This window comes from Vigna unguiculata, chromosome 5 (assembly GCF_037176805.1).
Source record: "Vigna unguiculata cultivar grain cowpea cultivar isolate G323 ecotype 2 chromosome 5, ASM3717680v1, whole genome shotgun sequence".
Classification (NCBI taxonomy): Eukaryota; Viridiplantae; Streptophyta; class Magnoliopsida; order Fabales; family Fabaceae; genus Vigna; species Vigna unguiculata.
In genome coordinates this window covers 28,138,539-28,152,074 of record NC_140796.1, presented here as the reverse complement: position 1 = coordinate 28,152,074, position 13,536 = coordinate 28,138,539, and the positions used below count along the sequence as shown (strand labels likewise).

Here is a 13,536-nt window from a genome sequence, read left to right as displayed (position 1 = left end):
AATAACTTTGATATCCACACTAGTTTTTTGACTCTCAACCTCAAAAATAATTGATATACGTTCCTCCAATTCATGAAGCTTACAAAAGTTCTTCCATCCGCTTCCTATTTTGACAGACTTTGATCTTACCAGCAAATTGCATTCGACTTGGAAAAATGGTCCATGAAGTACAACCTTTGTAAGACCACTATTGCAAAAATAGTTGCCAAACTCCGACGACAAATCCTGGGAAAAAGAAAAACAATTCCAGTAAACAAAGTAAAAACGAAGGAAAATTTTAAATCAGAATAAATGAAGTGAAGAAGGCAAAATATCTCACCAGATGACTTGCTTCACAATTAAATTTTGATAGTCTGACTTCAAAATGAATTAAGGGAGAGGTAGTGAGAGGAGAATATAATGCGACTTTGTTTAGAAATTTAGCCACACGAAAGTCTGAACTTGACTCTTTGGCAAACATAACTTGGAAAGAAGAATTTCCAACAAATTTTAAGACGAATAATTTTCTTGAATCCAAGTCATAGCACCTTCTAAAATTTGACCATCCTCTAGTAAGCTTTGGATAGTGTATATCCATATTATACGTAATTTCATGAAGACGGCCATTTTCATCAACAATGGTCCACTGTGAACCCAGTTCATTGAGAAATCGGATTACAAATATCCTCTCCACGTATCCAAAGTCCTTCTCAAAAAAAATCAATATCAAACAAACATACGTGAGAAGTTGTAAAAAGAGAAGAAAAATGACAACCATGGAAAATGAAGTACAAAGAAAAAAAAAAATAGAAACCTGGTCTTTGAGAAACATGGTAACGAAGCCTCCTTTTGGACTGGCAGTAAGTATGGACTGTGCACGGGCCATTGTTGATCTTGTCAAGAAAGGATTTATCTGGCAAAGACAAGTTTATTTGTTTCATGTACAAGAAGAAGAATCAAAATAATATGATGGAAAAACGAAGAAAATGCATGTGATAAAAAATTATATGAAGAGAAGTTTGAAGAGCAGTAGGTTTTTATAGCGGAAGAAATGTTACCGTAGAAGTGTCAGCGTCCTCTTCTTCCTCTCCTTGTTCCTCCCCTTCAGCACTGTCTTGAAGTGGAGCTCCTGTAATTCATGGACGTCATAGTTAAGTGCTTTTGGTTATTGGCGCATGTATGAATGAGAGCATGAATTAACTTTGTGTCAAAAGGTTCATTGTGGAACCACAATACATCAGGACAATATATTTTACGTAGAATGTACTGTTTACTATTTTGCCGTCACTAACATATAAGGAAATTTTCAAATAACTTCAATACTATTTTGGTAATTTTAGTTTCAAAAACCATTTTACACATTCAAAGTAAACTCTTCCTATAAAAAGTGTTCAGATATAAAATCTACATAATCTGTGTGAAAAGTAATCTTCCAACAACAATAAAGCACTAACAGTGAAAAACAAAAAGCATAAACCCAATTCTAGATTAGAAACTAACTTTAATTACAAAAAAATAGTTAGTTACTGTAGAATTTAAATATTAGTTTACAAAATTCAAAATTATTAGTTACTAAAATACATATTATTATAAATAAAAAGTTATAATTAATTATTAATTAAATAGAGACCAACTTAAAAATCAAATTATTTTGATAGTCAAAATTTAGGTAGTTAAATTTTAGTGATCAATTTTGATGTGATCCCAACAAGGTTTATAGTCAAGGGGTTCCACCAAGTTTCCTTTGGTAGTTAAAACCATGATATTAAAGATCAATTTAATAACAAATTATAACTTTTTATTCATAATAGTAACTATTTTAGTAATCAATAATTTTTAGTTTTATAAATTAATATCTGAATTAATTACTATAGTTACCAATAATTATTAATCACTAAAATTGATCATTTTTTATACATTTTCTTGTAATGAACCGCCATAACTGATGAAGAAGCATACCTTTGTAGCCACAAACAAATTCATCCTTATCAGACATCCCAGAGGACTCCTCCTCGGTGTCGGTCCGGTCTTTTTTCAGTCGCTTGAACCTTTGGCTCTCCTTAGTAATTAAAAGAAAAAAAGAGTTAATGAAATTTGTACATAAAATATAATAATCATCCACTAAATTCAAAGATTAATAAAAAAATTGAAATATATACGTATAAAAAATTCAAAACCTTCGACGGACGAATATTTATGTTGTTGTCCTCCCGCAACTCATAATCATCTTCATCAAGGACATACTCTTCCCTAAAATAGTGACATTAATTCGATAAATACAGACAAAAGCAGACAAATAATTTTTTTCAAAAAACAAATCAAGAAAGGAATGCAAGAGTGATTATCAAATATATCCAATCTAATAAAAAATATTTATCTATTATGAGACATTCCGTTTTGTTCTCTAAACATACAAATACATCAACTTCAATGACAAGCAGAGGTAAAAAAACATGAGGACGGAAAACTGACTTGTTCTTTCTCTTTTTCTTTTTCTGTCGCTCATCATCAGTATTTGCTTTCTCTTCTTCGTCTTGCTCCTCTTCGTCCTCAATGTCATCCGCAATAAATTCATCATTTTCATACTTATCCTGCCTTTCTGAAATGAGGAGGTAAAGAAAAGTGTATTAGAAAAATAAGATGGCATTAAAGCCCATCAAAAGATAATCCTGTACACATAATTAACTCCTTAAAATATGACAGCATCGAATAGATCACATTCATATAACAAGCAAAAAACAAAAAGAAGAACATCAAGAACCAAACAAGAACAAATGTAAACTCTCAACTGACAATTAAATGACACCACAAAACGGACTAAACCATAAAATTCTGATACCACTTAAACAAACGTTGTCTCAAGCCAAGACTAAACTTCGAAAAATGGGAGGGTAAATGATACAACACAAGTAGAACATAAAGATTTATGATTCACAAGATAACCAGAATTCCATGCTCTCAAACATCGGAATACCAAAAAAAAAAAACTAACAAAACTATTTCCTCTGCGCGTATTGAACAACCTTCGTCTGGGATTGCCATGATCGAAGAGCTACGAAACGAGATTGCCATGATTGAACTACCAACGAAACAGAACGAACGCAACTACTATCAAATACAAATAAGAATGGAGAGAATTGAGTTTGGAAATGAAGAATGAAAGAGGAGGGTGATCTCCATTATATTTATATTGGTTTATTATATTTGTTAGTTACTAGAATAAAATTATATCTTTTCAATATATGATATTTCGAAATATCATATTGTATATATAATATAATATAATCAGATAACTTAATTGAGAATATGTTTATTTCTACAAGTAATTATTAGTGTAAAAAAAAAATTAACCCTATTCAATATATAATTAATTACTAAAAGGACCATATATTTTACCTTTCAACCTTAGAAAATTATAATAATTAAATAAATATTTTAAGTAAAAGATAAAAAGTGTAGTAATTATTTAATTAAAAATTATCATATATCATTAGATATGAAGACATATTATCATATATTCTTAGATAATGTTAGGAATTATGAAATATTATTGGGAGAGATTTTATTGTCTCTATTACATCATAATCTCATATAATAGCTTTTTAAATAATCAATGATAATATCTAACGATATCTAATAAGTACTTTATAATTTTTAACAATATCTCAGAATATATGATAATATCTAATAATATTGAATGATATTTTATAATATCTAACAATATTTAATATATTCTTTTAGTTAAATACACCAGTGCAGTAAGGTTTTAACAATATCTCAGAATATATTCTTTTTATCTTTTATATTTAGAATATCTATTTAACTTTATATTTTTACTTTTTTAATTACTATGATTTTCTAGAATCTTACATCATATATTTAATTTCTCAATAATAGTAAAATATAATATTTGTTTTCTAAAAAATTAAAAACGTGAAAAATGTTTCTTCTTAAAATAGTGTAATGATATTATTTTATAAGATAGAATATTGTTGAGGCTAGATAAAATAATGTTAAAACCAATGTAATATAATAAATAAAATATATAATATAATGAAAATGAATAGATAAATAGTAATCAATTTTCATAGGTTTTTATAAGTCTTTAAAAATTAGTTATGTACAAGTGAATTTGTTATATATATATATATATATATATATATATATATATATATATATATATATATATATATATATATATATATATATATATATATATTAGATATTGTAAAATATAATCAGATATTATGAAATATTTTTAGATAATGTTAAAGATTATAAAGTTTTATTAGATATGTTAAATATTATGAGAGATTTTATTATCTATATATAAATATTATAACTTTCTATATAACTTTTTATATAAATATTTTTAAAATAATTAATAGTTCATAATATCTAATAATATCTCATAATCTCCATCACTATTATCTAATAATTATAGATATGTTAAATATTATGAGAGGTTTTATTATCTCTATTATATTATAATCTCTTATAATAATTTTTTATATAAATCTTTTTAAAATAAAGATTTAATTATGTGTTGAGTATGTGATAAATTTGAGAATTTTTAATTCAATTTTTATTAAACAATTTTTTATGGTCTATTTAGTCCTTAATTTTAAAAGTTTTCAATTGACTTTATGGTAGAGATGGCAAATAAACTTGTCCTGTGGATATTGTCTAAACCTAACCCGTCCTCGTGAGTATTGTTCGAATCCGTCTCCGTTTTGTTAGAAAATCTCCGCATTGACTGTATATGCATATGGGTATGAAAAATCACCGATTTTTTCAATTGGGTACGGGATGTACATACTCGTCCTCTTCTCATACTTGTCATAATACTCGTCCCCACCATATCACCGTCCCCCTTTAAATTATTCAAATATTCACAATTAATTATATATTTTCCTTTCACGTAGAATGTTTAACACTCCCGATCCAAGTGTTTGGGCGATTTCATTCAATAGTCTCTCAAATTGTTTTCAAGACACAAATTTAATAATTTTTTAATACTTTTATTTGTTGTTTATTTTTGTCATGTACAATACTATTTTTATATATTTTATATAATTATTTTTTACTTTTTAACTCATTTTCAATCACTTTGTAATTTTGTCACTATAATTGTATAAATAAATTTTATTTACTATAAAAATTTAATGTAATTGTCATGAAGTTTTTATTATCATCATCCAACATATATTGAAGTTCAAAAGATAAAAATTTATGATAAAATTTTATTACTTTTAGTTTAATATTTGTTCTTTGCGTGATTTTGATCAAGTGATTTATTATTAGGTTAAATTATACATTTAGTCCCCATTTTCGTAGCAAAATATCAATTTGATCTCTCTATTTTTTTTATCACAATTTGGTCCCTATTTTGGGAAATTTGATGCAATTAAGTCATTTCCGTTAGTGGTGTAGTAACAACGTTAAATGGGGTGTCACATGTCAGTTTCTGGATTTTTTTTTATTTTTATTTATTTTTAAAAATTTTTAAAAAAATTAAAAATTTGCCAAGTATCAAGCTGACATAGTGCAACGTGGCAGTGACAGTGCCATGTGGCAATCACAATGCCACATGTCACTATTATGCCATATGTCATTTCCCTGTTCTCAATCTGGTTCTAGTATTTTAATTTTTGTCTCAATTTTTGTAAAAATTGTGCAATTTTGTCTATCTCCAAATTGAAACCAAATTTAATTTCTATATAAATATACACAAATATTTCTATCAAAATTTAAAAAATTGAAGTAAACAAATATTTACAATATATTTTAATTTGAATATTTGTTTTTCATTTTACATTTTTTAAAATATTTTTAAATTTTATCAACTAAGTTCCATTAATATTTACAAATTTAATAAATAATTTGGTTCTCATTAAATTTTATTTAGTATTCTAATTTGAAATGTATAAAATTATAATTTTTTTTACTGAATATTTGATATCGAAGAAATAACTCTCCTCTCAAGATTGAAGATTTGATAATATTATGTTTTCTTTATCCATTGGGTTTCACTATGGAGATGATGATAATTTTTTTCTATGGGAATGAGTATTGAATAGTGCAACTCAGCCTTGCCCCCATCGGCGGACCTTTATAGAGACTAAGGGGCCATGACCTCTCCAATTTTTTTTTTTATATTTATATAACTAAAGATATGATTATAAATATATTTTTTAAAAATTTAACATTTTTAATATATTTTATATATTTGATATTTTAATAAATTTTTATACATTTATATCTATATAAGGAAAAGTGTTTTTTGTTGTCCATTTTTATTTTTTAATTTTAACTTTTAAATATTTTGTAAATAAAAATAATTATTTTATTGTTATTATTTTGTAAGTGATTATTTATTTAATTTAATCATTTTTTATAAATGAAAATTAATTATAGTAAAATTATAAAAATTATTTATATTTAATTTTATATTTATAATAATAACATAGTTATTATTTTATTATTTTTATTATTATTATAAAAGAAGTAAATACAATATTTTTACTAGTTTATATAAAAAATTTGGAATTACTCTTTCGGTTTCTATTTTTGTTCAAAATATCAAGTTGGTCCTCCAATTATTTTTAGTTTCAATTTGGTCTTGATTTTTGAAAAAATGATGAAATTTTGTCAATTTTTGTTAATTTCTTGAATCTGATCAAGGTTTTTTCCTCAGAATTGAAGTTGTGAATCAGGATGGTGTGATGAAATTGAAGTTTGCTTTGATGGTGTGATTGACATAATCCTAATATCAATTTTGATGAAAAATTATTGCTCTGCTTCACGAAATTTAATGAAAAAGATCAAATTGCATTAATTTTTTAAAAATCGAAATCAAATTCAGACTAAATAAAACCTAAATGATTAACTTGACATTTTTAGACAAAAAAATGAATTAAAAACCTAATTCAACCAAAAATTTTGATACTCCAAGATATTGGCTAAAGATCCAACACTGTTTGCCCCGTTGCTATCCCTAATTCATGGGATTAAATTTTAAATTTTATCAACTAACTATATAACGTGGAAGCAATCTTGCATAAATATCATTATCGTCATATGATATTTTGTTAAGCGACAAAAGACCATAATATAGAAATTAGCCTGAAGGAAATAAAACCACAATATCATAAAATATAAAATTAAGAAATAAATAATCATTTCAAATCATAGAAAAAAAAGTATAAAATTCAAATTGAGATACTTATAAAATTACAAAACTATAAAATTATGAAATTACTAAACTTAAAATTACAAAATACAAAGTTATAAAGTTATAAAATTATAAAATATAAAAATAAAAGAGTATACAAAAATAAAACTCTCAAAATATAAAAAAATAACTAAATATAATTATAAAATAGAATAAAAAAATCAAAAAATTACATAGTTATAATTAATGGATTGCAGAATTATAGAATTATAAAATTAAAGAATTAAAGGATTATAGAATTTTTAAACGATACTATTATAAAGATATAAATTATAAAAATATTAAATTATAAAATTCTACAGTTCTACAATTCTAAAGTTCTAAAAACTCAAAAATGTATAAATATATACAATTATAAAGTTAAAAAATTAAAAAAATTCTAAAACTATTAAATTATAAAATTAAAAAATTAGAAAATTAGAAAATTAGAAAATTAGAAAATTAGAAAATTAGAAAATTATAAAATTATAAAATTATAAAATTATAAAATTATGAAATTATAAACTTATAAAATTATAAAATTATAAAATGATAAAATTATAAAATTATAAAATTATAAAATTATAAAATTATAAAATTATAAAATTATAAAATTATAAAATTATAAAATTATAAAATTATAAAATGATAAAATGATAAAATGATAAAATGATAAAATGATAAAATTATAAAATTATAAAATGATAAAATGATAAAATTATAAAATTATAAAATTATAAAATTATAAAATTATAAAATTATAAAATTATAAAATTATAAAATTATAAAATTATAAAATTATAAAATTATAAAATTATAAAATTATAAAATTATAAAATTATAAAATTATAAAATGATAAAATGATAAAATTATAAAATTATAAAATTATAAAATTATAAAATTATAAAATTATAAAATTATAAAATTATAAAATTATAAAATTATAAAATTATAAAATTATAAAATTATAAAATTATAAAATTATAAAATTATAAAATTATAAAATTATAAAATTATAAAATTATAAAATTATAAAATTATAAAATTATAAAATTATAAAATTATAAAATTATAAAATTATAAAATTATAAAATTATAAAATTATAAAATTATAAAATTATAAAATTATAAAATTATAAAATTATAAAATTATAAAATTATAAAATTATAAAATTATAAAATTATAAAATTATAAAATTATAAAATTATAAAATTATAAAATTGTAAAATTGTAAAATTGTAAAATTATAAAATTATAAAATTATAAAATTATAAAATTATAAAATTATAAACCCATCCTTGTGCTGACCAATTGTCATCGGTATTATTTAGTGTCCTAAGAGTTTGTCATTCATAAGGACCATGTGTCACTTAAATACTTGAAGGGACAACATAAGTTGAATAAGAGGCAAGCAAAATGGATGAAAGTTTTAGAGCAATTTTTAATGTGAAAATACAAGAAAGGCAAAAGTAATGTTGTAGTTGATGCTTTATCTATAAGGCACAACTTGTTTTCAAAATTGGGAATCGCAATTCTTGAATTTAATCACATATCTGAGTTGATGAACAAGACTTTGATTTCTCTTCCATTTTTGCTAGCTGTCAAAAGAAAGCACATGGAGTTTTATATGTTTCCTAAGGCTATTTATTTAATGAAGGAAAATTTTGTGTGCCCTAATAGAAAACTTCTAGTGAAAGAGACATATGAAGGGGGGCTTATGGGCCACTTTTGAGTTGATAAGACTCTAAGCATTCTAGAGGAGAAATATTATTGGCCCCACATGAGAAAACAAGTCTAAAGACATTGTCAAGATGCATTGCATGCTTACAAGCTTTGTTTAGGACTATGTCCCATGGTTTATATACCTTTATACCTATTGCTTCATCCCTTTGGTTAGACATTAGCATGGATTTTATCCTTGGTTTACCCAAGACCCAAGGGGAATTTGATTCTATCTTTGTGGTATAAATGAGGATTGACTCTCTCGGATTGTTCCCAGTGGAGTCGCCATCTATCGCAACCAGGGTCACAACATGATGGCGAAAAAATATTTTTAAATAAAAAATGAGTCGCCACCATAGTTTATTAAAGAAAATAATAGAAAAACCTTAAAGATTTTAGTCTTTGAAACCAAGTTTAGGTTTGGGAGTCGGTTACATGTGGAAAATGTATTAACACCACATAACGTCCATCCAAAGATGGTTCCTTTTAATTAAGTTTGAAAATTAATGTAATTTTTAAAATATTTAGTTTCTCAAAAAAATCAAACAAACAAACAAATACAAAATATTAAAGAAAATATTATTCAAATTTTTAGTTGGACTAGACAAGGATTGACCTTGCTCCTACGTAACTCCATTTACAATGGAGAATTAGGTTAAGTAGTTCTTTTTTTTTTAAAGAAACCTATTTGGAAAATAATATTTGAAAACATTTTAAGTTTTTGGGAAGTAAACCAGACAAGGACTTGACCTTGCTCCTACGTATTTCCATTTAGAATGGAAAATCAGGGATCACATAGTTTTAAATAAAAGACTATGGAAAATGATTTTGAAAAGATTTTAATTCTTTTAAGGTGAACCCGATAAGAACTTGGCCTTGCTCCTACGTATTTCCATTCAGAATGGAAAATTAGGGATCACGTAGTTCTAAAATAAAAAAAATCGTTTAAGAAAAAGATGTGATTTTTGGAAGGTGAACCCGACAAGGATTGACCTTACTCCTATATATCTCCAATCGGAATGGAGAATCAAGGATCATGTAGTTCTAGGTAAAAAGAACTATTTACAAAAGATGAAAGGGTTTGTAAACTTGAATTGTTTTAGAGAGATTTTGTATATTGTAAAAAGTAATTATCAATCAAGTCTGAGACTCAACATGATAACTAATGTTAGGAAAATCTAATTATCAAACTAGTCCAAGACTAGACATGATAATTAATATTATGAAAAAAGGATGACTATCAAGCGAGTCCGGGACTCAATATGATAATTAAAGTTATGAAAAATAATTATTATCAAACGAGTTCGAGACTTGACATGATAATTAAAGTTGTGAAAAATAATTATTATCAAGCGAGTTCGGGACTTGACATGATAATTAAAGTGAATTTGAAAAATGATCGATCATTAAGCGAGTCCGAGACTCGACATGATAATTAAAGTTGTGAAAAAAGAATAATTATCAAGCGAGTCCGTGACTCGCTTGATAATTAAAGTTGTGAAAAGAATGATATCAAGCGAGTTTGAAACTCGACATGATAATTAAAGTAATGAAAAAGAATTATTATCAAGCGACTCCGGGACTCGACATGATAATTAAAGTGAATCAAAAAGAATTATTATCAAGCGAGTCTGAGACTCGACATGATAGTTAAAGTAATGAATGAAAAAGAATGATTCTCAAGCAAGTTCAGGACTCGACGCGATAATTAAAGTGAATGAAAAAGTAATGATTATCAAACGAGTACGATACTCGATATGATAATTAAAGTAATGAAAAAGAATTATTATCAAACAAGTCCATAACTCGAAATGATAATTAAAAGTATAAAATCTTAACCATCAAATATGTTCAAGATTCAACGTAATAAGCATTGGAATGAATTCGAATGATTATGAATGAAAGAAGAAAGAAAAGAAAAAAGAAAGAAAACAAAGGACACGTACCTAACTACGTTTTTAACTATTAATTAATGTTATATCTATAATTACTTTTAGGACACCTTAAGTGAAGATAAAGATTATCTAGCGGTCCCACACCCTTCTCATGCATTCATCACATTCTATATAAAAGGATGAGATGTCTTGTCATGCATTAATACTAGTCAAGTGCACTTTTGCCATTGCATTCGAATGAAACCATGCAATTACGTTGTGAATTGGATATATATTAGGAGCGCATTTCACATTCCCCAAATGCATTCATTGTAATGTGAAAAAATAAAGTCAAGCCCATAGAAAGACTAAGTCGCTATTTCCTTCAAATTAAAAAAGCATCTATGTAAAGAGCGTAACAACACACCAAAATAAAGCGAACTATTCGTGGACCCTTCAACTGGTAAGCACCTATTTTCAGGGTCACACCTCAGCAAACGTTGAATCCCACATATACAGAGAGGTAAAAGCATCCCAAAGATTACTAAAACCAAACACAAAACACTAATATATGTATATACATAGCAAGAAACAAGAATAAAGAGCGACGATTGAAGCTCATATTTCTTATTTAGGGTTTGTCGTATGGATGAGATAGAGAAACGAGGTGGAAACCCGTGCCCAAACAAAATCAGAATAGAAACGCATATACATATACCAGTGTTGGAATCTTACCATCAACGACTGAACATAGAAAAACACTCCTCTTCCTCTTACGTTCTTTCTCAAATGTGGGTTCTCTCTCTCCGATCTTCCTATAACTCTATGCTTGGTGTTATGATTATGAGAGAGAGAAAGAAATAGAACGTTGCATGATATTGAATTGTATTGATACAGAGAGAGAGAGAAAGTTTTAATATAGGCAAGCCTAGAACTAACTATATTAGCGTAATAGAAGATGTATAACAAACTACAGTAACTAACCATAACAGAATTATATATACTCTTAACACGCCCCCCATAAACTTAGGGTGGAGGCTGTAAACTATGAACCCTAAGTTTATCACGAAAGTTTTGAAAACTATCCCTCGAGACAGGTTTCGTAAGAGCATCTGCAACTTGAAGCTGGGCTGGAATATGTTGAACACAAAGATGCTGTTTTCGAACATGATCACGGACATAGTGAACATCAAGGGCGAAGTGCTTGGTTTTGGAATGAAAGATGGGATTGGCTGTGAGTAAAACTGCACCAAGATTATCAGAATATATAGTGGGTGCAAGAGGAGAAAGGGAAAGCTCTTTGAGAAGAGAAACTATCCAAGAGAGTTCAGTTGTTGCAAAAGCAATGCTGCGAAATTCTGCTTCAGTGGTGCTGCGAGAAACAACTGCCTGCTTTTTCGACGACCAAGTGACAAGATTCGATCCAAGATATATACAAAAACCCAAAGTCGACTTTCGATCACTTGGATCTGAACCCCAGTCAGCATCTGCAAAACAGCGAAGAGTAAGATCCATGTTAGATAACTTAAAAGATTATGCAAGGCAAAACTAGATGAATTTGACAGAGAAGAAAGATTTGTAGATCCAACATGAGTAATAGCCAAACCTGATCCATTGCCAAGTTTAACATGTTCAGATCCATTGTAGTTGGTTTTAGATGTGAAGTTTGAAGAGTCACTTGTTATGTGATGTGAAGCCCCACTATCGGGGTACCAAAGAGTTTCAGGCATAGTAGAGATAGAAGACAATTGATCACAGTTATCAATATTGGAAGGAGAAACCTGAGAGTTATGTAATTGAATAGGCGGTTGAAAATCTTGATCAAAGCGATGCCAACACGAAGCTACGGTGTGCCCATATTTCATGCAGAGTTGACATTGAAGACTCGTATTTGAATTTTGATGTGATGAAGAAGGTGTGGATTGGGAGGAGTTGTTCTTGAAGCTTCGGCCTCCACGTACAGAAGATGGTGGACGTGATCGTTGTCGACCAGCACGATCTTGAAACCTGCCACGAGTGGAAGAATGCCAAGAAGATGTGGTGGCATGGACCTGAAAGACATTATCAGCTTGTTTGTGTTTCTCTAAGCGTTCTTCATGCGCAAGAAGAAATGCTTCTATTTCTTCAATAGTGTATGGTTCTGTGCGGGAGAGGATGGATGTAACGAACCCATCGTAATCATCCGGCAATCCATCAAGGATGGCTTCAATATGATCAGCGTCAGAAAGAGGAGATCCGATGGTGGCTAACGAATCTACGGTCTTCTTGATATCAAGAATGTACGTAGATATGGAACGATCTTTCTTGGACACTTTTAGTTGAAGCTTCAGCTTTTTCACACGCGCTCTGGATTGACTTGCGAAGTATATCGTTAATTTTTTCCAAATAGCGGCCGACGTACGAAGACCTACCATTTTTGTTAACATAGGAGAAGACATTGAGCCCAATAGCCACGCTACAATGAGGTTATCTTGCTGTTGATGGTGAACATATGCAGGATTGATGATGGAGGATTCTGCTGCACTTTGCGTCAAGAACTTGGGTGGAGCTGGAGTGCCATCAAGAAAATGGAAGAAATGCAAACCGTAAATGGTTGCCAGGATTTGATGCTCCCAAACCAAAAAAATTTCATCATCTAACTTGATGCTAAGGGTGGAGGGAAAAAAATGGAGGGAGGACGAAAAAGAAGGCATTGGGGCATTATCAGATTGGGTAGTGCTTGCGGAAGTCATGGTGAAGAAAAAAA

General features: G+C 27.5%; 2 protein-coding genes across 2 annotated transcripts in view; both read right to left on the bottom strand.

Annotated features, from left to right (window-relative positions):
* The window catches only part of LOC146886325 (uncharacterized), a 3,211-nt gene extending 90 nt beyond the window's left edge, over window positions 1–3,121 (bottom strand). Inside the window, exons 1-8 of the mRNA XM_085672959.1 lie at window positions 3,003–3,121; window positions 2,452–2,578; window positions 2,157–2,229; window positions 1,939–2,038; window positions 1,038–1,108; window positions 794–892; window positions 320–685; window positions 1–225 (exon numbers count right to left, since the gene is read on the bottom strand). The exon at window positions 1–225 is cut by the window's left edge and continues 90 nt beyond it. Coding sequence (XP_085529085.1) covers window positions 1–225; window positions 320–685; window positions 794–892; window positions 1,038–1,108; window positions 1,939–2,038; window positions 2,157–2,229; window positions 2,452–2,578; window positions 3,003–3,051 — 1,110 coding nt within the window. The 5' untranslated portion in view covers window positions 3,052–3,121. The remainder of the gene's footprint in view (window positions 226–319; window positions 686–793; window positions 893–1,037; window positions 1,109–1,938; window positions 2,039–2,156; window positions 2,230–2,451; window positions 2,579–3,002) is intronic.
* An 8,438-nt stretch (window positions 3,122–11,559) lies between these two features.
* Window positions 11,560–13,536, bottom strand: LOC146886324 (uncharacterized). Its single transcript, XM_085673004.1, has 2 exons — window positions 12,397–13,536; window positions 11,560–12,277 (listed from the first exon to the last, which is right to left on the bottom strand). Exons 1-2 carry the CDS (start codon window positions 13,520–13,522, stop codon window positions 11,817–11,819), a joined length of 1,587 nt encoding a protein of 528 aa, XP_085529130.1. The 5' UTR covers window positions 13,523–13,536; the 3' UTR covers window positions 11,560–11,816.

What these genes read in the sequence shown, in the direction of transcription:
- LOC146886324 (XM_085673004.1), bottom strand. Translation starts at nt 13,522, where the DNA reads ATGACTTCCGCAAGCACTACCCAATCTGATAATGCCCCAATGCCTTCT. An exon ending in TAAACTTGGCAATGGATCAG is followed by an intron (nt 12,278 to 12,396) that starts GTTTGGCTATTA and finishes GCTGTTTTGCAG; the next exon opens with ATGCTGACTGGGGTTCAGAT.